A 27,107-nucleotide genomic window follows, 5' to 3' on the forward strand; every position below is an offset into this window, starting at 1 on the left:
CACAGGACTAATTTAGATTTTATTCTGGTATTTCTCAAATATAAAAAGTCAAAATTCTTACATCAATCTTTAAAGAAAATCCATGCAAGCAGGTCAAAATGTGTACAACTTAATTCCCTTCCCCCCCTCCCCCCTTCCTTTCAGTTTTCACTTCACAAACCATGCTGGTAAGTAAACCAAGTGTCTGCCCCTCATGTTTCTTTTCACAGCACATTGTTAACAGAACAATGCTAGGCTAATAGCCAGGGGTGCAGTAAGCACCAAAATAAGATTTTTCACTTGAACAGCCTCTCTGCAATACCTCAGGATTTCTTGTGTTTAAAAGCACATCCATTTTGCTTAATTCTGTCTCCATGAGATTTTCAACTTTAAGGCTCTTTTTCTTTGATACCACCATAATGTAACGGATGAGAATCTCCAAACCCATCAGCCAGGAAAAGCAGCAGTACAAAGCAGACTCTAACAATTGCAGATGACAACCTGTCTCTTCCCTTTTTCCTTTGGAGAACCAAATTGGATACATTGCACAAATTTTTTTGGCATAGAGAAATCCCAAATTTGCTTTGTTTGAAATAGGTTTGGCCCATCAAACTAGTGATTCACGTAAAAACAAAATGCTTCTAACATTTAAATTGATTGGTAGTAGAAAAATTGTAGCCTTCCTCTTCCCATTTTTACAACTCTTTCTGTTGGAGTTTAGTGTCAGATTTCATTAGTACTGAAGCCATACTGCTGTCCCTTTACTGCAGTTGTTCCCTGTAGCAAAACTGAAATGTCTTCAGTTTACATCTGCAATTCACAAAACATTTCTCTTTGAAAGGGAGTAGAAGTCAAAGCAATAGAACTTCATTCTGAAGGTTGCATAGAGACTGAAGAGATTTGTACAACAAATGCTGTTTAAAAAAAATCTGTCTGGCACTACTGAACAGCTCAAATGTGTGTGACCAAAAATATTTATAGGCAATCAACTCTGAGTTTGTTAGCAACAGCAATACTGTACATTTTACATTATTATCAAATACATAATTCAAGAGTTACAAAATAAGATCATGCATTACCACTAAATCTCATACAAGCTTGGATTGATTTCATTCCAAGAATCTGAAATGGAGACAGAGCGTTTTTCTTAAATGAATAAAAACTCAAACTCTGGATTCTGTTTGAGCTTTCATGGATTTGATATAATCTTGTTACAAGAAAACCTATACAAGTTTGCTCAATTTAAAGTGTTAAAATAACTACTGAACAAAAAAAGTGAGCATTTAAGTGATCAAAAAAGGGAGCTAAATGATTCATTCTTTTAAAGGCAGCTTTGGAGCCAGAGGTACCCTTCCACACCATGAGTATGATTTTAATAAAGATTAGACATTCATTATGCTCAACCCCTCCTTCTCCTGTTTCACCTGGCAGAACAGTTTAAAGCAGTGAGCTGAGCAAATGGTGTGCCAGTCTGGAAGAGGTTCAGTGTAAAATAGGGATTCCCCTGTAGTGTGCACTACTGAAACAGCAATGCTCCTTCCCTGGCCTCCCACCTCATGGCTGAAAGGATGGACAAGCTGTTGGCAATGCTTCCACCTTCAGGTGCACCTGAACACTTGTGTGTTCTTTCCAGTTCTGGAAGTGACCTGGACTAGGAGCTAAGAGGGATAGAAAGCAGTGTCCTTATCCACTGTTTCAGAAGTCTTCAGCTTTGTGGCTCATGCCTCTTGTCAGTAGTATTTATGCCTCTTCAAAGAGAGCAGCATTAAGAGATCAGATCATCTATCTCCCTTGTTTCACTGCATTTATATATGGCACAAGATTGTTTTTCTAGGAGTAACTTGTGGCAACAACATTTTTTTTCCTAAAAAAGTGTAACAGCACAAAAAAATTCATAGCAGCATTTTACACAATTTGTGTTAAAAAAGTAGAAGTTAACCATTTGTGTATTGAGTAACAAAAGGTTTAAATTACATTTATTTTCCATTTTACACTCACTATTTACTAGTTGGACTATTTACAAAGGTTCAAATGTTGTAGAAGAGAATGAGCTTTACCCAGAATAAACTTCACGTGTGAGGTAGTGGTCTACCTCGACCTGTTTTGGCTGGATATAAAGGAGGTACAGTTGGGTTTAAATCCTAGAAAAAATTCAGAAGTAGGATGTTCATGTGAATTAGATTGTGTTCTTGTAGAAGAAACCATGCACACACACACATACAGAGAGAGTAATCCTATGGTAAAAACATTAAGACCAACAGTGGATTTAGTTTTCATCTTCTTGGATGGAAAGCAGGAGAAATAATTAGAACAGGGAGGTTGTCAGCCATACCTCATTTATTCCAACTATATTTTTACCAAGAGGCCAGCTTTTATTTGAGGAATCTAAAGAAATTGATGTTCAAACAGTAGACCTGTAGGATTTAAGAATTAACTTAAAACTGGGGATTTCAGCACTCCTCCTAATAGGATAAAGGAGTATTTTTTCTCTCCTGGTGTCGTATCTGTCAACACTCCTGTCCCAAGCACTGCAGGCAGCACTCCTGGCTCCTGCAGGGCAAGGCACCTCAACACATGCTTGCTAAGAGACACCTCTGCAACCTCAGGGTGCCCCTGGTTAAGTCTTACTTTCCTCCAAACATGTTTAAATTGCAACAGACTGCAGGAACACTACACGAGATGTTTCTAATTGAAGAAAGAAGTTTTTGGAACCTGCAGTGTAATCACACCATGAACCAAACACGGATCAAGGTTAAAAGGAAAAAAAATGGGGAAGAAAGACCTACAATGCTTTTCACACAAATCTTCTGACAGTTCACCAGCTGACCAAGTGATGAAACTACAGTCTAGTGGATAGTTTTGGTAGCTGCAAGACAAAGTTCTTGTTCTTGCCCTAGTTTTATGTTACATGAAGATTGCATAGGACAAGGCAACCTTTTGGATAATTGAAGCAAGCAGTGCTTAGTGTTGGTATCCTTTGCTCTTGACAGGCTGAATGTGGTTTAGTGCTTTATTGCAGTCACCCTTGTGCACCTCTGCCTTCAACACATTCATTTACCCAAATACTGCCAGCTCAAGGTCTTAGCACTTCATGTGTGGATACAAAATAAGAGTTTAGTATTAGACTATCTGCTCAAGCTTTAACTACTGACTAAAACTCACAAATTTTAAATAAGCTGAACACCACTGAGATGCATATTTTATTTTAGCAGATACGCAAATTTATAAATTTATATAGTCAAGTTTTTTTTTTTTAATGGCCTATTAAGGCATCTTAAAAAATCCCTATATGGCTTTGGTTTGCTGAAATACTACTTTACACTGTTAAAAGAAAAACATGTTCAAATAAATTTGACATTATGACACATTCACATATTTCACTTAGAACTGACAGTTATACAGATGCCTACATGTGATCACAGATGTCTCCTGTTGTGATGACACGAATAAAAAGGTAATCCGAATGTTTATCTCACAGTAGAGGGCAACCCAGAAGTCTGTGCAGAAGTGACATATAAGGAGTTATTATCTGGAAGAGGGGGAACCACAGAGTTTCCATTAGTGGGTGAACAGCTCAGTTTCAGTTTTTCCAAGTATTCTGCATGAACAGGCTTGTGACACTGAAGGACCTTGATTGCATCTTCTACTTTAAACCATTCTCTTTTCCTTCCTGAATCCACAAGAAAGAACAGAGTTATAAAAAGTTAACAGCACTATTGGTTATTATCTAGTTATTCACTTTTTCTCAGTTTTTTGCAAGTTGAAGTTGTCAGGCAAAAGAGTGAACAAAAAGACCTTGAAAGAACTGATTAACGCAAGAGATTCACTCAGGCTTACTGAAATGCAATTCATAATAAGGACTTTCAGGTAACTCTCTTGAAGCAGACAGTGGACAGAGACTCGTATGACTCTTTATATGCTCCAAAAGCCCCAGCTGGTCATTAGAGGAAAGTGTGATGTTGTTTAAATTACTAGATACTGCCATCCTACACTGTTATGCCTAGCAGAAAACCAATCTTGAGACTGAACATGCATGCATGAGAATGGCTTGGTCTGATTTCAAAAGCCATGGTCCATACTCAAAGTCTCCATATGCATCCATCTATGGAGTTACTCAGGTTAGGTGTGAGTTTTAAAAAATAATATACCTTGTATCAGACATGTTTATGTAAGTTTCAAGACTTTACTAAGATCACTTAAGACCATCTTACTTTTACAAGCTGGTCCTTTAAAATTCAAAGTCTCTGAAAATACATATAGCAAGGTCAATGATGGTCTTGTTAAAATGGAAGGAATTCTATTTTTTATTTGGTTTTACAGCATTGTATGTACTGTGCTTGAATATACATAAGCCACTTATTTAAGATCAAGGACACTTTCAAAAACACCCTAGAGTATCAGACAATAAAACATTCTACTTTTTATGGAAAAAACAATTTGGCAGTATAGTATTTGGCCTTTAAAAAATTACAATGTTTATTTTGTCATAATGTTATAACAATTAGAGTATTCTAAGAATAAGAGTAACACTATGTTGGAAGCAACCCTAGTTATGTATTAAAATGTACAAGAACCGCATGCCTTGAATTTTTCAAGAACAGAATTAGTATTCCCCCTGAATTACACAAACTGCTTAAGAAAAATGAAGAGTTTGCTTACAACATTTTTAAGTGTAGCACATAAGGACAGAGAATTAGTTTACCTATATTAACTGAATCCTCCCAGTCTTCCAGTATTTCTGTCACAGTAAGAACATAAACGTACGTCCTATGTTTCCGATCCTGGTTCTGCTTGAATATGAGAAGTACAAGTTTAAATTCTCATCTAAGTAACTTACAGACTTACCACAACTACAAGATAGAAATTACTTACCTCTAAAGGATAGTTGCCAGCAAGCCTGACTTTCATTTTCACTAAATAAACATCTGTACTGATGAGACCCAAAATAATGGGAAACCAAAGTTTTATTTGAAACAGCTATTTTCTTTTAGACTAAAAAAAATGAACCAAACCAAAGACAATACAAACAATTTTGAAGATTATGAAGTTCTGACCAAAGTGTCATCCAGCTAAATATTAGCATTATCCACTAGTACTGCCCTGGATAATTACTAGTACTTATCTTTTACATATGTTGTAAATTACCACAGTACTCCACATTTGCAAAAACTGTTTTCACAATGCATTTCATGGATGAAAGAAAACCCAAGCACTTTTTTCAAGATGGAACCACTGCATCAGGTGGCTATGTCATCTACACAATGCTGGCTGTAAAGTTTCACTCTGAGTGAGGCAAATTAAATAGCCTGTGCTTGCAGTCATGCCAAATGCAAAAATCATTGCCATCTGCTCATTCAGCAGGTTTGCCACGATGGCAGCACTCACGTGTTTCAAAGGCAAGTGTTTTGCACAAGGCAGGTTAAACACAGTCTGACAGAGCTGTCTGCTCAGGGCAAGGCCCCTATTGCTGCAGCCAGCCCATGGGAGCATTACTCTCTGCTACTCCAAAGCAGGCCAGTGGCAGTGTTTGAGGTGCTACCCAACCAGTTAGACCATCCTTCCCCTTGGAGAAGAGTTGTGCTCCTAATAAAACCAGGGTCCTCTACAATTACAACTGTATTAAGAACCAAGAGATGCTATGGCCTAGCTGCCCTAACAGAAGGGCAGTATTCTTGTGCAAATAACCAAAATAACTTAACTTTATTTTTCACTACAAGCTTAAAATAGTTTTGAACTGTTGTGCTTTACTAGGAAATAAAAATTCTCCAGGAGTTCTTTGTCAGTATCACCACTAAATGAGATACATATATTTATAACACATATCCTTTCTGACTGTAGTTCTAGAATAAGAGGACTCAGCAGCAGCATTTCTTTCCATTTCATCTTAGTTCCATCCCCAGGTCACAAGGTGTGGCCCCCTCAATGGTACTAACAACAGTTTGTGGGAGCCTGTTGAGAAATTAAAGTAGGGCCTTGATTTAAGTTAGAAGTAACCTAGTAAAGTGACACAATCAATTTTAAATGGCTTCAGAAGAACATATATACCATATATCTAAACATATGTATACCTGAACTACCAAGGAATCAGCATGCTTTGCAGCCCCTGTCTTAAGCCAACAAGGTTATCCTGGGTTTTTTGGTCTGAGCTGGGAAATGGAGAATACTTTTGTAGACTGACCAGCAGAGTTAAAACACAGCCAAGTTTTTAATGTGTGGGACCATCCAGTTCAACTCAAACCCAAAATATATAAGAAAATGTGAGCAGTACTAACTACAAAGCTTCAGGAGCTTCTCTAATTGTGTTATGGCTTCCATACGTCACACACTGGGACACATGACTAAGTAATGCCTCACACAGGAAATCCCTGTCAGGAATACACTGCCTAGAAAAGCTGGGTGAAGATTTGTACCTCACTGAGACTAAGGGACTTCCACTTAATATACCACACAACATAGTAACAACTGGATGTATTAGGAGCTGAAGACTATTAAAACTACAGTCTGTTCCTGTCTATAACCTGAGCAGGACTAAAACAGAGTTCTAGCTAGCATGTGTACTTGCACTGTTGGTAGTTCAGAGTCTGATGTTTATACCATCAAATAGATGTTTTGAACTACATAGTTAGCTAAAGGTTTAATATATTTGTTGTCCAAAGCCTTGGCCTTTTTTTAGCAAATTAAAGCCATAAAGAGAATTCATATCCAGACTTATCAATTTACATGTGTGAAAGTTGACAAATTACTTCAGCAAAATCTAACCAGGGAGGAAAAGTCAAAAGAGTGCCTCAAAAGAGGCTGGTGTAATGGTTCAGAAATCCTAACTTTATGAATGGTTTGGTTTTTAGGGATTTTTTTTTCTCCATAAGTACTAATTTAATCTTTCCAGTAGAGGTCCAAAATGACCTGAGATTAGCTCAGCTGGTGAGAGCTTGGTGCTGGATAACCCACAGTGATGGGTCTGATCCCTGTACAAGACATTCACTAAAAAGCTGGACTCTGTGATCTTTGGGGTTCCCTTCCAACTGAGAATATTCTGTGAAACTGGGATAAGTACCTTGAACTCTTCCTATTCAAATCTTCACAAATCATGTAACACCTAAAGTCCTGTCTAATGCAGCAGGTCAAGCAACATTGCAAAATTACAGGTAGGTAATACTTATGAACTTAAGTGTGATGTTGCAGCTTATCAGTTTTCACAAAGCAACCACTGCTTTTAGAACTCAAAGGAAACTGCTCACCTCAAATATTCCAAGTAGTCTGCCTAGCTTTCCCTTTACTCCAGCCTAAAAAACAAACAAGAAAAAGTGTTAGCATTTGGTATTAATTTAAAAAAATATAAAGCATCTGTACCATCATCCTACATTAGCATACTCCTCCTTATTAGGGTTATTTAAGTAAGAGTTTTAACTTAAGTTTTAATTAGATAGTGCTGCACTAATTTTGGAGATTCTAGTTTTAGACTCTTGATGAGTATTAGAGGACAAAAGCTTGTCTTAATGAGTGGATCAAAGAACCCATAAATCCTTCAAGGTTTCCATCCAGACCAAAATACTGTATTACGTACCACATTTTTAATGTACTGTATTTTATTAAATAGATAAATCATACCCACTACTGAAATAATCTAGGAAAGGAGAAAGGACAAGAGAATTTCAAATAGTATTAGAATTAATCTGAAAGAAGCAATCATCAAAACTCCAGTGCTATTTTACACAGAAATTTAAACGCAAGTTTTAAAAATACAATAATAAATTAAACTGTAGGTTGTTGCATGGATTTTGCAGCATAAGGACTTCATGTGTGCTAGTTTTCATATCCCAAGTAGCTTTTGTCATGTAATATAAGCCCCAAATTTACATCCCCAATTCTCTGCAGTTTTGAACTCTTTCTAGCTAGTATGATTACAAAATGCTTTCGATTCAGACTTTTATTCCAATATTTTAAAATAATCCCTGGATCAGCCTATGCTTTGTGATTTTTATCAATTCAGATAAGGTGGTCATTACTTTCTACTAAGACTCTAAGGTTTGCTTTTCCAAAAGTAATATATCATGCCTCTTCTAAGGGACATGGCTTATGATTATCCACTAATTCTAAACAAAACTCAGTCCATATGCCTGACACATAAAGGCATATGTTGCCTACTGACAGACAATATTTAGATTGTTTTTGTCTTGTTATACAACCAATATTTAAAATAGGGCTTCTTAGTGCTAAGATGACATTTTCTAGTTTTCAGTCTTTGCTTCCAGCCTTAGCTAAAGACACTTATTGATGTCTTATGTCTTTATATACAGGACCATATGGATCTTCATTACATTTGAATGAGTAACTCTGACAGGCTTTAGCAATAAGTCTAATCAAAGTCTTACAAGTGAATGTTTTCTGTGACTGCCTTTTTAAAGAAAGCAGATGGCTGGTGTTATTTATTAAGCCATTTGGATGAAGGAAGCCCGAACACAGCCTCTGCAAAATTATCAAGGCATTTTGCTTATCTAGAGCAAGAGCTAGAGCAAAAGTTAATGCAAAACTACATGCAACATTCTGTTTGTCTGCTGTGATGGCCAAGATACCTGTTAGAGCTCATAAAGCCAAAATACACAACTGGACCTGATAGATAAGTGATTAAGCAGCACATTAATTAGGAAAGTGACAGGCCCTTGTTTTGGGCTGAAAGAGTAAGGTATGCCACAACAGGCACTAGAGATTGCTTGTGCTTTATACTGGGTAATGAAAAAGCACTTATTCGTGAAAAGCAGCATGCTGAAGAAATGCTTTTTACTGATCAGTCCTAATTTCCTCAGCATTACAGTATCACTTCAAGTGAGAGTCTGACAACTAATATTTAACACATGGCAACATTACCATGACCAGCTAGGTTTACTGATACTGAATAGCTTTCATAGAGGACTTTTGTCACCTTACTGGTATCCCATAGTCACAGTGTGAATTTATCAATGTTACTCTAAGTGGAATTTACTTAACACTTTCTCTTTTCTCCCTCCAAGCAAATCAATGGTTTAAACAAATACACTTAGCTGAGTAATTCTGAATGAAACTATTAGAAGCACTCCATTAGATCATGTGTAAAAACTCCCCAAAGCTTGAAGTGAAGCTTTGGTTGCAACCAGATGTTGTAAATGTGATTACTATGTCTAGTTACTCTCTAATCAAATAGACATGTTTCCAAAATGTAGCATCATGCCTGCAGACAGCAGTGTATTTTGAAAATATCTACACTCAGATGTGCAAAAAGGTAGTAACTCAAAGGCTTGTGATTTTTACTAACAAGAATATTTCCTTCAAGTTCTTTTCGTAATGTGCTTCAAAATGTGTCAAATTTAAGTGCTAGAGGACCAAGAAATACTTCAGCTTTATCCCCAAAATATCAAAAGCAGTTCCCTCTTTCCCAATGGTAAGCTTCTAATCCAATACAGTGGTTAAATTCTAGACGTTGAACCATTTTGCCTCTCATAAAAACACACTTCTTCCTTTGGCTTTTATGTACCCATGGCTCTTAAAATATGGCTCTTCATGTAAACAGAATTCTATAGGCCTCTGTAAGTGTGTAAGGCCATCTAAAGTTTTGGAAAAAAGCCTGAAAAACCCCGGTTTTCTTCTGACAGACAAGCTGTTGAATTAAGTGCTATACTTGCCCAGAACAATACTCTAAGGAAGTCTGAGTACTCTGCAAATAGAACCTCAGATCTGAATCTCATGCATATATTCTAGCATTAGTCTAAATCAGCCACAAGAGAGAGAATTCAGCCCTTCACGCCATGATCAGTGTGCCCGGAGGTCACTCCTGTTGAGCTGCGGAGGTACCGCAGCCTCGGAGGAGCGCCAGACTCGCCTGTGCCCTGCAGATGGAGCCAGAGTCACGCTGCAGCTCCACTGCCAAGCTAACAGCTACCGGGGCACAAAGTTGCTCAAGATCTGAAAGATTTGGGTTATTTTTAACTCTGGCATTTGTAGGATAGTATTGTAGCCATTTATTGGCTACAGTCCTGAAGAGATGGAGGCAAGACTACTCCTGGCCCATTTTTGCATACTTTTACAAAACGCTTGACTACATCTGCCCTAATCTTTCAGCGGAGAGTGTGCTTTATTTATTTCTGCAGTCTAAGTCTAGTCTGTAGCACCTGGTCATTTTTCAAATATTAGATGCTCATTGGAGCCAATTCCTCTATTTCCTGTGAAAAGTCTTAGATGATACTACTGTCATTTTCACAGCTACAGCAAATAATCTTCAGGATCATCCTCTTCTTCTCAGAAACTATATCCACACAGGGCTGAAGGAAACTGCATATTTTCTCATAGGCCTTTCAATACACTATTAAAACAAACAAAGCAAGAGTCTCTTTTTTGTGAGATGGAGCCAGAAAAGGGAGTGGTTCACAGAACATCTCCATTTACAAGGCTGGGCATCGTTGGCTTGCCGCTCATTTGTGTCATTTTTCTTTGAACAGTGCATTTGCAGACAACTTATTTTAATCTTTCATGCTATGCAATTAAAGACAAAGCTCCAAATTCATTAATGGAGTAGCTCTTCATTTTGATGAGGTTCATTTGTAACTTCATTTTGGTATTCTACTTGCAGGTTTGTAAAAGTTGATTTCATCTAAATAATTAAGGTAACTATCAATTTCCAGTAACCTGTGAAATGTCAGACAACCTTAAATGAAACACTAAATATTCAGTAGAGGCAAAAATCATTATCACTAACACAAATAAGAATTGAGGAGTTAAAAAACCCCTGGAGTCATGTACACAGGCAGACTATGAAACAACTGCCATGCATGTACATTTGATTACAGGGATCTTTGAGTGGCAAAACATTCTCAATACACTACTATTGGTGTTGAAGTGAGGATATTTAAAGCCAGTGGGCTATCAACACTTCTACAATTAAGGAATGTCATCATAACTCCCACTATGAATTTATCCATTTTAATAAATTAATAGAAATACTGAGTCATGTGTATGACCCAATACTGAAGAAACACATTTCAAACCAGCACCACTGTGCTTTCTTTGAAGTTTATTCATTCACAAAACTCTTAACAGTTCACTGTACTGTAACCAGCCTGCCAGGTGACATTGACCTTAGTATAAAAATAGAAAGGACATCCACCTTTAGAAAGGTCAGTAAGAATTTCCATGGCTCAAACCCCTAAGTACCATTCTTTTTTCTTTAAAAATGGCATTTGGCAATCTCATGGAAGCATATAAGACTCAGCTGGTAGCTGAAGAATATTTTACTTTATGGTATGAGCTTCTAAGTCTGATCAGCTATACAAGCTATCATACCCCAGGAATTCTAAGGGAGTAGAACAAGTGTAACCAAATTATTTTTGCTTATTAAAGCACCTAGTCCATGAAAACTCTTCATGCATTTGCAAGCACAGCTCAAAGCAGAACATGGCTGGAAATTTATATTGTACTCCAAAACACCATAAAAAGCACAGTCCCTTCAAGATCATCCATTCTTTACTACCAACAAAAAACCCCAAACATATGACTACAGTTTAATCGGCTCTAGTTTAACATGGAGATGAGACTTTACTATCCTTATCTTGGACTATACCCTAAGTCAGATCAGCAATTAAAATTACCAGCATTCCTAAGAACACTGAGCAGAGGACTGGGCTTTTTAATCCTACCCATGAACTTGTGACAGTGGGAAGACAAGACTCTCCCTAGAGGTGTTACTACTGCTTGGAAGCCTAAATCTTTGCTGACTCATTGCTAGAACCCAAACTCTTTGCTCCTTTCAAATGGACTGTACCCTGTGGCTGAGTATGTCTTGTGTGGGTCAAAATGAACTCCTCCAGTCTGGAACAAACACCTTTGGTTCAGTGAGGTTTATTCATGCTTGAACCTTGCTGCAGGAAGGCTGCTGAGAGCAGCCAGTAATGAACCAGTCTGTTCCCCAAGGAAAATGGGAGAAGGGTCACTGAGTCACAGCTCACAGAAGATCTCACTTTGTCACTCAACAGCAGGCACTGTTTGGTGCAAGTCACATCTACACATCAGGTTCCTAAGCCTCAACATCACAACAGAACCAGTCTTAAGGGTAAGCAAGATAAACCATCAAATAGCATAGCTAATAGAAAAAATCATTACAAATACTAATCAGCAACAATATTAGTGTGTTTTGGGAATAGCAAAATGGGATGAGAAAACCAGTTAAGTCTAGTAGAAATCTTGCAGTTCACTCACCAGAATGCATCCAATTTATGAAAAATCTTATACCTTCAATTCAAGTCTTATATTTTGATTTTTCTTGCAGTTTTATTTGGTTTAGACATGGCTGTTAGATATTAAAGAAACACTTAATATTTTTCACAATTTTCCTAGGAAAAACAGCAAATGAAACCCCAGAATTCTGAATTTGAAATTTAAGTGTTGTAGTATAGGGAAACTGCATGAATTCATCATGATTTAAGCTCTGTTTTGCCTGGTCATAGGGGTAGGGATAGAAAGGCAGACAATAACCATAGTGCTTTCTTTATAGATAAGCAGACGTAAACATATGAATTCTCAGCTGCTCAGATAGATCAGTTTCTAATCTGTTTAATTTGAAATGTCCTCTAAGGTCTGCTGATTTTTGTTCTTATGCAGCTAGATGTTAATGGTTAGTTTACCTTCACTCTGTTCTAAAAGAGCTGCAAGTCAAACATTTTCTTCACAAACACAGAAATGTTACAACACTGTAACATGCCATTTGGCATAAAGTCACAGTTTTACTTCCAGTACTTGTTTATAAAGGCAGACAGAAATTTAGCTATGAAATGAAAGAAGAAGCTAAATTGATTAGTTCACCTCACCACACTATACCCCAATTCTAACACACAGAACTGCAGTTCTTTGAAATTCATAACCACAAAGGTCTCAGTCAAGTACTGGATAAAGGAGGCAGTTCCCTCTTCCTTCTTGGTTTCTATCTGAAGACAACAGCAGCACAGATCAGCTGGATTTTTTGCTTTGTTTTATTTTTGTTACCTCTTCATAGACCTCTCTCACGGCTGCTCCCCCCGGCTCTTCCTCTGGTTCCATTCCTCCACCTGGTACAATCCACTGATCTGGGTATCGGCTACTGCTTACCAACAGCACCTAGAAATAATTGCAAATGACTGTTAAATACAGCTCACAGCTCAGGAATCTCACTACTACCTGCTTTTCCAGCAATGCACTTATTCACCTAGCCAGATGGATTACAGGCCTCAGAAAGAAAACATAACAGGCAAGCAGGAGTTGGAAAAAGAGGAAAACAGTTAACATCCAATCTGTTTCATAAAACTAAGTCAAGACAATGCCATTGTAATCTCTTTGTACAAATGCCTTCATTGGATGCTTAGACACAATGTGGAAAATACAGAATAATGTGCATAGGAGTGAAGGCATACAATAAAAATCTAATAACAATATTTTCCAGAACTAAGTCTTCAAATCATATAGATGGCAAAGTATGAAAATTAAGACATTTTCATCACAGAGAAGTTAAACTAATTCTTCTGGAATGGCATCTTCTGGCTAAAAATAGACCTTTGAAAATATTTCTAATTTTTAGACAGAAACAAGCTTCTTTTTAGTTACTGAAGTGTTATGTTAGCATGACATGCTTACACTATTGCATAACTAAAATACAGCAAGAGTATACTGGCCCTTGTCCAATTTGGTTTCTTTTAAACATTTATGTAAGAGGAAAAAGCACAACACATTGAATTTAATTTCTAAATTTAACATTTTTTTCCCCCAAGATGCTTTAATTTCACTTAATTTGACTCTAACCTGGTTCTGTCACTGATACACACCAATTTAAAACTCCTCATCTATAGGACCTGCACTTCATAATATTCAGAGCAGAAAGATGTTAGCTACCTGTCCAACAAACTATGATACCTTGTATTTGGAGTAATTTTTGCAGTAGAAGTTTATGAAGGTAAAACCTTGATTCAGAACCACTTGGAAATAAGCAGTTTAACTTATGTTTGAGACACATCCCAGTTACCAAGAGATACTCAGTCATCTGTGTAGTAAAAGACTTCCTATTCTAAGCATTGCTTACATGAACCCTATCCTGAAGTCAAAGGACAACTGTGGGGAGTAAAAGGGCAGGGTCAGTGCTCGAATCCTGAAAAGCAATTAAAAGACTAGAACAAGAACCTCAAGTCTAAAGGTCAGAGTTTTAACTGGTGCCAGACAACTGAAGTGACCATCCCAGCCCTCACCTTCCTGGACTTCAAACTTACCCCCTGTTGGCTTAAATAGGAAAATGACTCTGATGACAGTAACAGGGAAATGATTACTACTTACACTATGTCCCTTTGGAACTCAGGGAAATAGGCTGTAGGCTCACCTACAGGAACTGGGAGTGTAATTCAGATGACTGCATACTTTGTGAATGCAATGATATGTGTGCATACTGAGGTGCACCTGGAAGAGCCTTATCTGACAGATACTGTCTCCCAATATTTATCTTATGTGCAGTCAAGATTAGTACAGTGGAGAATCCTTTAGGGTAGCACTAATTTCCCCAAAATTTTTTCCTATGCTAAGGAATACAGCAAAGACATCATTTAGTACAGAAGCATTCTTAGCATCTGATCTGAAAGTTCATGTTTTCAGTCAACTCAAGTATTTTACTCAGCTACCTAAAAAGCTAAGAATATTCAGCAAAAGCAATAAGGTTAGACTCAAATGCATCTCAACTTGATTTTTACAGCCAAAGGTTTTGGTTTCCTTGGATCCTTTGACATTAACAAAAGATTCACAGAGTGTACACAGCTCTACTGAAAGTAATTTTAGAAAATGTTTTCGAACACTTAGGTGGAGCACCTGTATCACTACAAAGAACCACTTTAAGCAGTGCTTAAAAAGCAGTTGTAAAAATCAAGTTATGAATTCACTTCTGAGTTCCAGATAGAAGCAGTAAAGATAATTTTCTGCTGATGAAACTAGCACTCAATCCAGTCATGTGAAAGCTAGCAACAATAATAAACAAAAGGATGATTATCATTAAATCATTCCCAACATGGTAGAACAATTTAAAATCAGCATTCATTGCTTAGTTAAGGCTAAACATAAAACTCTTAATTACTACTATGGGATAAATCAGGTTGCTCTTTCTGGCAGTGTAGTGTAAAGCCAGGATTTTTTACGCCTTTATATTTAGTAGTTGACTACTGCTAATCAGATCAATAGACTATTAAGCTGGACTTGTACATATATTAGCTTTAAATTACCCTCTTAAAAAGCAGAAACAAATACATCTAGCAAGTAATCAACATTAAAATACATCAACTCTTGTATATAGGCTTTACAGCTACATATACAATAAACTCTCAAGTGTTACAGCCTGGGAATTAATTTTAGCAACCATCCAAACCTCTAAGCCTGGAACTGAAGCATTTTCTCAAACATCTTTCCCTCTATGCTTTATTCTCCTGTGATCCCACTGCTTTTACAGTCTGAATCCAAGAGCTCACACTAAGATATATATGCCTGAGATCCTCAGATGCACAATTTTTTTACCATTAACACATGAAGCCACTAGGGCATGAGGCATCCATCCTGGGCTAATGCTATCAAAAACATACTTGGTGCTAATCAGATTCCACAAACAACAAGACCTGATAGCTAGCAGCTGCAGGATTGTGTGGTAAGGCTGAAAAGCATTCCACAGACTTTTCCAGTATAGCATCATGCAGTCTTCCATATTTTTGGGGTTTTTTTGGTATGCTGTTTTTCATTCCATATAGTTTTGAGGTATTTCCATCTGTAAGTGGCCAGAAGATACATCCCCCAGTACTTAATGATGAGGGTGTAAATAAAAACCTGATTTAACTATGAAGACACCAAAAAGCTGTGGTTGGTTGACACTGCACTCACATGCCAAGAGAAGTGCAAAAATCAGCAGCAAAAATGCAGCAATTCACCTTCCCTTAACAGAAGACAATCAAACTAGGAGAAATACGATCTAGGTTGCCTGGACAATCCAGTCTTTTCTGAGGAGGCTCATAGTCAAGCAGATTACAATAGTCTACTGGAAAAGAAAAGACTGCAGAACTTCACACACCTGTATTTTTTCCTGGTTTATGCACACCAAATTTTACACCAAAACCCCATTAGGCTCAGAAGAAAAAAAAGCAGAAGTACTTCCTATGCAAAGAAGTCTGTGTCCTGTATCCCCAGATGCAGAAAAAGGGCTAAGATTTGAGTTGCATTACTTACTAGTGGTCACTGCCTTTCCCATGTCTCTGACTAAGACTTACTGTCGATAACTCTTGTTCAAAAAAGGTACAGAGTATTGCAGTGCAATCTGCTTGTTTAGTTATACAGCTGAGCTTATCTTACTCCAAAGACTAAGGTAAAGATGCTGTAATGCTGCCAAGTGAAGAAGTAAGCTGCAAAGTTCAGCTAAGAGGAAACAAAGGAAAAATTCTTCCATTAAGTGTTACCAGCCAAGTTTCACCTCACTTCCAAGTCCAGGAATAGAAATGACCTTTGAGTGTAGTGAGGAGGAGAAACTGCTAGCCAGCCTGCTTGTAATAAGCACCAATCAATACACATAACCATAATATGGTTAACCAAAATGGTTATTACAGGGCAGGTGGCATCATGGGACTTGGTCACTATAAATGCTAAGCTTGCAGACAAACAACTAAAAATTTCTAAAGATGCTGAAGTTTTGGCCTTTTTAGTGTTCTCAAGTCAAAACCACTCATGAAACAGTTAGTAGCCCTGTATTACAGAAGGCCAAAATGGTAACAGCTCAGAGTAATATAAATTATAACCACAAGATATTAATCTTGATAATTTTTTTCATATTAAGCTCTAGAGAGGTAGAAACTGGTTTAAGTTTATATCATTCCTTTCTACCTTTCTTAACTGAAGGACATTATACTTTACCAAAATAATTGTATTAAAAACCAATTTACATTAAAAAAGCAAGAATAAAGTTTAAATTAGCTAGAGCAGACCCCCTCACAGCTGGATTCTTTAGACTTCAAAACAAAGTGATCCCCAACTTGAAGGTGAAAATATACCATTCCAATTTTACAACAATTATTTGTCATCAGATGTCTTAAAGTTCTCTATTCCCAGCCTAATCCCATCTATTCCTGTCTTTCCCACTGCACATCCCATTTTCATGGCTCCCACTACTCCAGTAGCTGTCCAGGTTAATGTTTGAACTACCTGATGGAGTCAAGTCTGCCCCTCTTTATAGCAAAGCTGGCAGTTAGAAGGAGCAATGCCCAAGAGAAAAGGAATCAAACCCTCACTCCCAAAAGACTGCTGAGCATTTGTGACTCAGCTGCAAAGAACATCACACTGCCCAGGTGTACTGCTCAGAAGACAGGTGTGTGGAAGACAAAGGATTCAGCTCCCAAACTCTACAAAGGTGAGTACACACAAATAATTTCAGAAGATTTAAACTGGTCAGAGTATAGAAAAGATCAGTAAGGCATTAAAAGGTACCTTACCTCTCAGGTACAAAACAGTGTCAAATGCTGTTAGATGTATTGCATATTTTCATAGGCATCAGAAATATTAAGAGGATAAAACATCCAAGCCTACTTTGAGAAAAAAGACAGGACCCACTCTGATGGAGGTTAATATAATTTAACACACTCAGTATGGAAACTCAGCCTACATGGTTGGTCTGCTAAAGTTACAAGCACCTGAAAGAGTCAGAAAGATGATTCAATCCTAATACAGCCAAAAGGGTCAGTCAAGCCCTAAGATTTGTTTAAAACCAGCCATAAAGCAGATGCTCAGGGAAGAATACAAACAGTAAGTGCTTTATTATTCCCTAAAATTTTTAACTTCCAGTTGTTTTCACCTCAGGAGCTTCCTTAAAAGCACTAGGGAACAACTTTGACTGCTGCAACACAGGAAGACTATTGAGAAGCAAGGAAAAGCATCTCACAAACACTGGATCATATTTGCAGATTTAACTGTAAAAATTTTTAGGCAGAAGCACACATCTCAGCATATGTCAACCTGCTACTGTAGTTAAAGAAAGAGACTTCCTTTATCTAACACTTTTTTCCTCTATTTCAAGAATCACTGCCTCATTTTAGTAGTTCTGAAACAGTTTTGCAGTTCCCCTATAGGTTAATGTGCTATCCTTGTCCTAGAATGCCATTGCCTTTTGGCAATGAGGTTGGAAAATGCAGCTTTAAACCTTGCCATAGCAATGCTACACAGGCAGCATTTAGTAAGGAACATTTGCCTTCCTGAAAAGATTCTCAGGACAGTGACTGCTTTTAGTCCTCATTTGTTACTGCCAGAATTTTCAAAATTAGTTTATTTTTTACTCATGGAGAAATAACATGCAACAAGTTATTGTAAAGTAATAACAAAACCATAGGATCAGACTGGACAGCATTTTAAGAGCTAATTAAAGTCAAGACTGCAACACCTTTACTTTCCCCCTAACACTGGGATAATGAGTTTATTAGGAAGCTGATCTGGATGAAAAGTAGATTCCCCATGAAAGCTTTGTCCAGCCTGCACACACAACACCCATCAGGACACAGCTGTTCAAGGGGCAGTGCTGCACCAAGTGGGGCAGAAAGGCACCACTGCAGCCTCCCAATTCCAAATGAGCCTGTACTAATTCAAGAGCCTCTACTAAAGTACTTTAAAGGCCATAGACTGAAAAGCAGTCCCCAGCTATGACAGAGGTTATAAAAGATGATTTAGCTTCACTGAACAGGAGCTAGCACAACAGCAGAGGAATGGCTAACTAGCAGTACATTAATCCTAATGCTCATTAATTTGAGCACAAATCTTGAATGCATCTCAGAAAACTGGGTTTTGTCTACACAATATATTAAAGTCTGAAATATCCTCCCAACTTTACTTGCATATCCCTTTTCAAAGCAGCAACACAGCACCTGGATATCAGTCAGTGCTACTTTCCCCCCATTCTGAAGATGAATGGTAAAGAAATATGGGTATAATTATATAATACTCCAGAATTAGATCTGGAAACTATTTTTCCTTTGAGACCTTTTAACTTTAAGGCTATATAGCAATAAGGAGAGACATGTCAGCTTTTTTTCAGAAGAAGTTTTGCTTTGACTTGCAATTACAGGTGTAATATTTCATAAATTTTATTTCATATTAAATGCAAATATTTGGCTAACATGTTATAGTGACACAGAATTTTAGTGTCTTCCTCTGGCTATTTAACATACTTCATTTTGTTCTTTGGCTGAAGTGTTCATATCAGGAATAGAACAGCACTGTACTACTATGGCATGCCAGTCAGAACACATTTCCTCACATAAAATGACTCAAGTCACCTGTAGCATTCCATCTCCCCCTAAGCTTTAGCATGCTTTGGAAAAACAGATGTGACAGGTCTCACAGTGTGATGAAGGGTGCAGATCTTGCACCCAGACATATGACAAAAGGAAATAATGAAAAAAAAAAACCAAACCAAACCTGCACACAAATAAGAAACTTCCCACAAGTACATATATAAAAGTTTTACTTTTTACTGAGCATGAGTTTTACTTCTCACACTGGGCCAGTTCCCCAGTCCTCTATACACAACAACCTTCCTCCCTCATGCTTGCTAATGCAGACCAAGGGAGAAACCACAATTCCAGGTAGCAGGGGAAGAGCTAAATTAATATTGCAGCCCATTTCTTTTTAACTTGAAACCACGTCCTGATCTCGAGCAGGAGAACTGGGCTTTGCTGGTTACTCAGCAACAATCTGTTTGATTGAGGGATCAGCTTCCAAGCACTTGTCAGAAACAGGAGCTCCAAGCCTTTGAGAGCTGCTCAGCTGCAGGTAAAGATTTGACAAGGTTATTTCTTGACAAGTACTAGTTACCTTTTAGCCTTTTCTATCTTTGAGATACATCTTTGAAGACTAAAATTTGTTTTAAAGTATTTACATTTGTAGAACTGGTTTCACCAAAGTGTTTAAGCACTAAGTCAAAAAGCCAACGAATTAAAGTAAGCTCTTCAAGAGTTCTACAAACAAGACTGGGAAAAAAATACATCAACCTATGGTCTGTGAACTCACATATCTACAAAAGATGTTTAAAAAAACGTGTACAAACTCTAGCTAGAGATAAGAATGCATATATGTGAATGTAAATAGGCATATATATATATCTAGCCATGATATTAATGCATTTCTGAAGAAGTCTGCCACTGCTATTTCACAGTAACTTGGAAGTTTTGAGCCCCACTGAGTTAACTGAACAACTCAAATAGAAACTTCGCCACCAGTTTAAATCCTAAGTAAACTTAGGATAGAGCAAGTAAGCTACAAGGATATTTTTTCTAGTATCTTGACATAAATATAACTGGCTCAAAAAGACATCATCTTCAAAACAGGGTAAAAAGTGCTTTGTTACAGGATATCTTAGCCTGATGTTATACAAGTACAGCCATATTTCCTTCTCCCCTCAGCCCAGCCCTCTTCAAGCAGCTATCAACCCCATTAAACATATCCATATGGCATAGAAAAGTAATACTACAGGTATAGGAAAAAAATAATTGAGATTTCAAAATAAAAAACCCCCTCATTGTTGACTGATGTCAGTATCTGAAGACTTATGAGTGAAGACTGAAGATTTTTGCCATGGTGGACAGTTGAATTCCCACAGCCTCACTAAATCTGCAGGCTTCCACTGCTGGCAAGTAGTTGGAATTTGTGGAAAAATATTCCAGCATGAAAACATAGTGTATATGCCATGCCTGCAGAGAGCTGCTTTGCTGTGGACATAATAAACACCAGTGTCTTGTATCCAGAGTTGGTTACCTGACATAAATCTTACCACAGCAACCTAACATTCAATTTTTCTTAACATTAACACAAGCTTTAGCCCCATATGAGCCTGCAGGGATACACTATAAGCTAATACTGCCTCTGTAGACACATCATAAAGAGCCATTTTGGAAGCTGTTTATAGGTCTTGATTTTTCAAGCTATACCCTTTCCTACAGCATGCAGATTCATAGAATGGTTTGGACTGAAAGGGACCTTTAAAGATGATGTGGTAGTTCCAGTCCCCCTGACACAGGCAGGAACACCTTCCACTAGAACAGGTTGTTCATCCAACCTGGCTGATAATATCCAAGTGTCAAGAAAATGCTGAGGAAAAGCTAAGGCAGCAATCACCCTATGTTAATTACTCTTCCTGTCCATTAGCAGGGCAGGGACATGAAACAGAGAAAATAAAAGCCACAGTGTGCTTGAAGTCCATAGTGAAATGTGTCTTCTCTGTCATTTAAAATATGTCTATATTCTATCAGACCATCATAATGCAAGGTAGGTAACCCATACCACTATGGAGACCATGCCAGCCTTAAATAAGGTGCCATGGTCATACCCCAGGTTATTTGAAAGCACACAATATTTGTGTGTTGACACCTGAGAGCTCTACACTGAAGGATAAAGAAACCAAATGAAAAATTCCATGTCAAGTATGGAACATCTTTCATGACTCTGCAAGTTTATTTACAATAATTCCTCGAACACTCCATTTTGCCAGGGGAGCCAGGTGATACTTCTGCTACTTCTGGTTTTCTGGATCAGGTTGCATAACAAAAGGTCCTTCTGGCTTTCAGACCATTTAAACCAATGCACATAAAAATAACACTTTGCTTTTTCCTTTAATAAAACCATTGCTAATATAAAGCAACATCTGTACAAAACTAAAGAACGCTATTTTTTAAAATGATTAAACTATGATCATCATAACAAGATCTAAGAAACCCATGCTTATCTATCTTGACATTCTACAAGCAAATAAATAGTTATTAAATCAGACCAAAAAGGAGCTATAACACTAGGAGCTTATAATTTTTAACTCAAGGACAAGATAAATAGTTGACATGCAAGTGAATGCCCTGCTACAGAGGGGGAAAAAAATTCTACATTTCTAAGTGTGTAACAATACATTTTTCCTCACTGTCTCAATATTAAAAAAAACACCTTCCCATCTGTTTTCATCTCATGTACAAGGCTGAACAACAAATGCAAAATTAAAAATTGAAAAGCTTGAAGACTTTTTTTGCATATGAAACTATTTTAGGTCTGCCACTAGCAACTGCTGACTGAACACTAAACTAGGGCTTTCAGTACCATATTTGATTACATAAAGCACTCTTACACATCTTACAGATGCCAAAGTAATTAGAATGCACTCAAAGTTTATATTCAAGATACTTAAAAATAACTACTCATTTATTTGTATAAAATGTAGTTGATGGAAAAAAATTAAATTAGGTTTTAAAATTATTTCAGTTACTCAAATTGCTACAAAATTACGTTTATTACTATTCGCTCCTGCTGCTTTAAAGGCATGCCTTGTTCTCTGCATTGAAAAGTAAGAATCCCCTTGCATACCTTCTGTGCAGACCCTAAGACAGGAGGGTTTTTATGTGAAACCACTGTTTGCAGTACACTGAATGTCTAAACAATTCCAGCCTGTGGAAGCCCTTCAAGAGGGCTCTCCTGCAGGCTTATTCTAGAGCTGCCATCCACTCCTAGTTGCTTAAGAGAAACTTGCATTTCCTCCCAGCCCAATCTGCGAGCCCATCCCTGCCTGCTGAATGCCATCAGCTTTTTGCACACACCTACCAGCTTGTTTGTTCCAAGCAGAAAGGCTGCACCCCCCACACACTGCATGCCCACACAGCCTGGTTTCTTGTTTTTGGGATTTCTCCTGCTTCATTTCCAGGATGTTTTTTCTTCCAAAAGGCAGACAGTTCCTGCAATTACTCGTTTATTTCCTACAGAACAAAAGGAATCAGCACTTCAGCTCCTATCCAGCCATCTTGCTCTCTCTTCGGCCCAAATGACAGCGGTAAGACCAAAACAGGCAACACTTTAATGGCAGTAGTCCAGGAGACCACCTCCTTTAACACCCAAAAAACCCAAAGCTATGGGCACTTTACTTGGCTATTTGGGTTTTCTCCTTTTTAAAGGATTTTTCTTTTTAAATCATACACTATGACAGCATGAAGGAAACAAAATCTAAACCAAAATGGGCTGTATAGCACTAAATCATTCTGTGTGGAGGCACTTCCAGATGAAGAAATACGACTTCCACAGTGGTGCAGCTGTAAACCATCAGTCATCTCGGGTCCAGGTTTTCAGCTTCAACATCAGCTCTCAAAGCAGCAGCTTTTGACAGGGTGCAGGACTGCAGGGAAGCCCAGTTTGCAGCCTGTAACACTCAGGAGAACTGACTCAACAATTTTAAGCCTGACAGCAAGGAGTGGCAAGTCCAGCAGTAAGTCTAACTGGACAGGGGGCTGGAGCTGGGAAATAGGAGCTTGGAGGAACCACCAGGCTGAATTTTGCCTCAGCAGTATTCTACAGCACACCTATGTTCCAAACTGAGAAATAAAGAAGCAAACTGAACTGCAATGTAAACAGTTGTGTAATATAATAGTAATAAAATAAACAGAGGTATAATGAAGTGTAAGGGATGGGTTTGGCCAGTCTTTTTCCATTGACATGTTACTTCACCGTGCATAAAACTCAGCTGTAACATCAACATCAAGGAGGCTGCACGGGCAGCAAAAGAAGTGCAGTATGAATAAGAAATCGACCAGGAAGCCATAACAAGCAGATTTTGCTAGATGAACAGTAGAGATATTAACTGTTTTAGTGACTTGGCCAGTTTTTGTCAATGGGCACAAAAAGCTGTTACTGAACATGCCTGAGTCTTTAGTCAAGAGGCAGCATCCAGAAGTCGTGATATCAACAGGGGACATCACATGAAGTTGCAGAAGAAGGATCACCTCAGGTGAGAACATTGCTGTGGATTTCTGGTACAAGTTTAGAGTTCATGAGGTGGCAACAAGTAAGAGACTTAGATATCACCAGAAAACACAAGATGACTGCACAACAGCTTTACAGTCATGTAGAGATGGGTCCTATTACAACATTGTTTCTGGTATAGCTAGAGAAGTGTTAGCAACCTTTTACACAGCACAGCATGATCCCATCTAAAGCAACCATAAGTGTCACCCACATTAAAAAATACATTTTCCAAATGGAAGGAGATGCAAGAGCTACCATGATGACCAAAAGAGAAAATTGTTTTTAAGAAAAGATGATTTAAGTCTTAAAGTTCATAAAAAATGCTAAGAAAGGAATGACTGCTCTCTAGAGATATGTCAGAAAACTAAGTGCAAGAAAGGAGAAAAAAAAAGCTTAAGCTCAGCTATAACTGGCTAGGGACAAGCCTTTTGGACAGTCAGAATGGAAGTAGAAAGAAAGTTTAATCCTAGATTTGTATCACAAGATTGCTATAGATACTCATTCCTCCAGAGAGAACCTAATCAGATGAAAAATAGACCAAATTTAGTCTTGCAGACAGTATCTCCAGAAAAAAAAAAGTTGAGATTTGGATTTCTTGCTTTTAAGACTCCTAAAAAGAAATGTATTGCTAAAAATTGTTTTCAGTTGCTGGTTCTATTTTCTCAACTCCATTGTCAAGCAACTCTTTGCTTATCCTGTAAGTCAAAATAACTATGAAAACTGTTCTATCCTGTAGTTCCCCTCCACCTCCCAATAACTTCTGCAGGAGTCTCCTGCTCCCTTCTTCTCCAGCCACTGAGATACCACGCTTGTGTTCCTTTCCTGCAGAAATTACCCTACACTTAAACACCCTGGAGGTGTAGCTTGGCTGAAAACTGATAGTGCAACCTCTAAAGAGTTAGAAAAGAAACAGTGAAGACATTTACATGGAATAGACCAACACAGAAATCACCTGGACAAGTGTTCAAGAAAACAGAAAGCAAGCTTTAAACACCCAGTTTGGGGAACATGGCTAATGACTGAAGCTAATCCCAAACAGCAGTCAGGCATCAAACTTGTAAGGAATAGATTCTGTACTGACACAGAGGAAGCTGGCACTTGGGAAACAGCTGCTAAGCAAGTTCAAGCTGTTGGCACTGCTTTCCTGGAAATAACTTGTCAGGAAGCAATTTTAACTGTTTCCACACACATAATCTATGTCCTAAATCTGATCGGATGCTCTCCCATTCACTTCATCCTCAAGTATGTCTACCTGCATGATGCCAAGGCCCAGCCTCATGCTAGCAATGCCAGTACTCCATCCAGAATACACAAGGAACTGCAGTGCAATAATGGTCAGCACCCACTCTTCTTACACAGCCCAGCCAAGCTGCTACTACCATCCTCAGCCTCAGAGGATGTTATTATACACAAACAGTATTCTGAAGCAGCCAGTGATCTCACTGGATGCAAGATTGAAAGAGAATGACAAGAAGGTGTATCAGGAAATGAAGAATGAACGCAAATCACTGACAAAGGTGACCCTAACCATGAATTTCCAACTACAATTGGTGCAAAAAGCTGTAACAGTGGCTCAAGTGTTCAAACTCCAAATAAGTCTGGAGTAGCATCGAAAAATTCATATTAAAGTCACATAAATGGTGAAGTATATTGGAGTGTCAGAGACCAAAGAAAAGCTGTAACCCATAACAAGACCTTGCAAGACTCCTGCTGGGTGCCTTTCTCCCTCACACTAGTAAAAACTCCTCAGCACGGTCCCAAGGTTATATTTATAACACAAAGGAAATAATTTTTCTTAGCTTAAACCCAAGTGCCTGTATTTTTTGATCAGGCCTCTTCCCACTGCATTACTTTTACTTATTAGATTTGTAAGGAAGACATTCGCTGTACTGACAGCTTGGGAAGGGCACCAGCATCTTCCAGCATAGATAAAGGCAGGAAAAACCTCCAAACACTAACCTTTATAGTTATTTCATGGCTACTAAACAAGAAAATGAAAACAGAAGTCGCAAAAGGGTACGGGTCCAGCCCGAGACCATCTAAAAAGCATTGTGCAATGAAAGCATCAGCCAAGATCCCAGATAACGGGCAGTGCCATTGACCTTGGCTCGGAACACGGGACAACTTTGTTGCCATCTCCCGACTCTGCTGCAACATAAAATTCCGGGGGAGCGCCACCCGCTACAACCAGAGCCGCAGCAACAACTCTCCCGAGCTCGTTCACAAAATATTTCTAAGCCCCATTTGACTCTCTCCGTGGGAAAACCAGGTGTTCCAAGCGCAGGGTTTTTTTATCGCACCCAAGCAGGAGGGGCAGGAGGCTCGCCTTAGGATGACACACCGGCCCTGCCCTCCACGCGCCATTATACATTAACCGGTTTTCCGCGTGTCACGGGCGCACAGAAGATAACCCCGGAGTTCCAGCCGGTGTCCGCCCGGCCCGGAGAGCTCAGTGTCCCCCTCCTTCCTTCCTTCCTTCCTTCCTTCCCTCCCTCCCTCCCTCCCTGCTCTCCTCTCCCCGCCGAGGGGGCCGGGGCCGCGCACAAAGGCGGCGCCGCGCACGTGGGCGCGCACCCCCGCCGCCCCAAGATGGTGGGCGAGAGGCGCGCCCGCCCCGCCCCCGGCCCCGCTCGGACCGGCATGGCCCGGGGGCCGCCCGCCACCGGCCCCGGCCGGCCGCAACCCTGCCGTGCCGCCCCTGCCGGCTCACGGGGGGGCGGGAGCCCCGGCACGACCGTGCACGCTGGGGGCGTCCCCCGGGAGGCGCCCGCGCCCCGCGGCCAGACAAAGGGATGCGGCGGCGGCGGGGCCGGCGGGACGGGAACCTCGACCGGGCCGGGCCCGGCGCCCCCCGTCCCACGTGCTCGGCGGGCTCACCTCGTCCTCCCGCTCGCTGCGGAAGCACAGGCACGCCGCCCGCTTCTTGTAGCCCTCCCGGTCGTACGTCCGCGTCTGGTTCGGCTTGAATTTCATCATAGAGGCGGTGACACGCGGGCTGCCCCCGGCCGCCGCTGCCGCCGCCACGGCTCCTCTCTGTGAGCGCCGCCGCCGCGCCCCTGGGACACCGGCGCGGGGCCCCCGCTCGGGAGCGGGGCTGGAGGAAGGCCAGTCCCAGCCGCTGTCACAACAGCGCCGCGCTGCCTCTGCCGCTGGTGCCGCCGCCCCGGGAGCTGCGCCGCGCCATGGAGACCGTCCCGGCGCCCCGAGCCGCCGCCGCCCGCCCGCGGCGGCCGCCCCTGCGCCCCCACTATTTAACCGTAACGCGCATTCCTGCGCCCGCCGCGCCGCTCCGCGCAGGCGCCGGGCGGGGCGGGGCC

General features: G+C 39.6%; 1 protein-coding gene across 2 annotated transcripts; it reads right to left on the reverse strand.

The window, feature by feature from the left end:
* NUDT4 (nudix hydrolase 4) lies at positions 1 to 27,106 on the reverse strand. 2 transcript variants are annotated; one of them, XM_071423294.1, is made up of 5 exons: positions 26,668 to 27,106; positions 12,985 to 13,095; positions 7,218 to 7,262; positions 4,682 to 4,769; positions 1 to 3,649 (listed from the first exon to the last, which is right to left on the reverse strand). In XM_071423294.1, the coding sequence occupies exons 1-5, from the start codon at positions 26,764 to 26,766 to the stop codon at positions 3,447 to 3,449; spliced, it is 546 nt and encodes a 181-aa protein (XP_071279395.1). In that variant the 5' UTR covers positions 26,767 to 27,106; the 3' UTR covers positions 1 to 3,446. The 2 variants fall into 2 exon arrangements, with proteins under 2 accessions (XP_071279395.1, XP_071279396.1); XM_071423295.1 differs by having other exon boundaries at positions 4,682 to 4,766; positions 26,668 to 27,099.
* Between the last annotated feature and the right edge of the window lies 1 nt (position 27,107).

Source organism: Agelaius tricolor, unplaced genomic scaffold, assembly GCF_023055355.1.
Source record: "Agelaius tricolor isolate 1412-34295 unplaced genomic scaffold, bAgeTri1.0.p SCAF_3, whole genome shotgun sequence".
Classification (NCBI taxonomy): domain Eukaryota; kingdom Metazoa; phylum Chordata; class Aves; order Passeriformes; family Icteridae; genus Agelaius; species Agelaius tricolor.

Bases quoted from the DNA above. Each gene is read 5' to 3' on its own strand.
- NUDT4 (XM_071423294.1), bottom strand. From the start codon at position 26,766: ATGATGAAATTCAAGCCGAACCAGACGCGGACGTACGACCGGGAGGGC. The intron at 13,096-26,667 runs GTGAGCCCGCCG...AATTATTTCTAG, and splicing joins GCAGCGAGCGGGAGGACGAG to GTGCTGTTGGTAAGCAGTAG. The intron at 3,650-4,681 runs GTAAACTAATTC...TTGTGGATTCAG, and splicing joins GGAGGATTCAGTTAATATAG to GAAGGAAAAGAGAATGGTTT.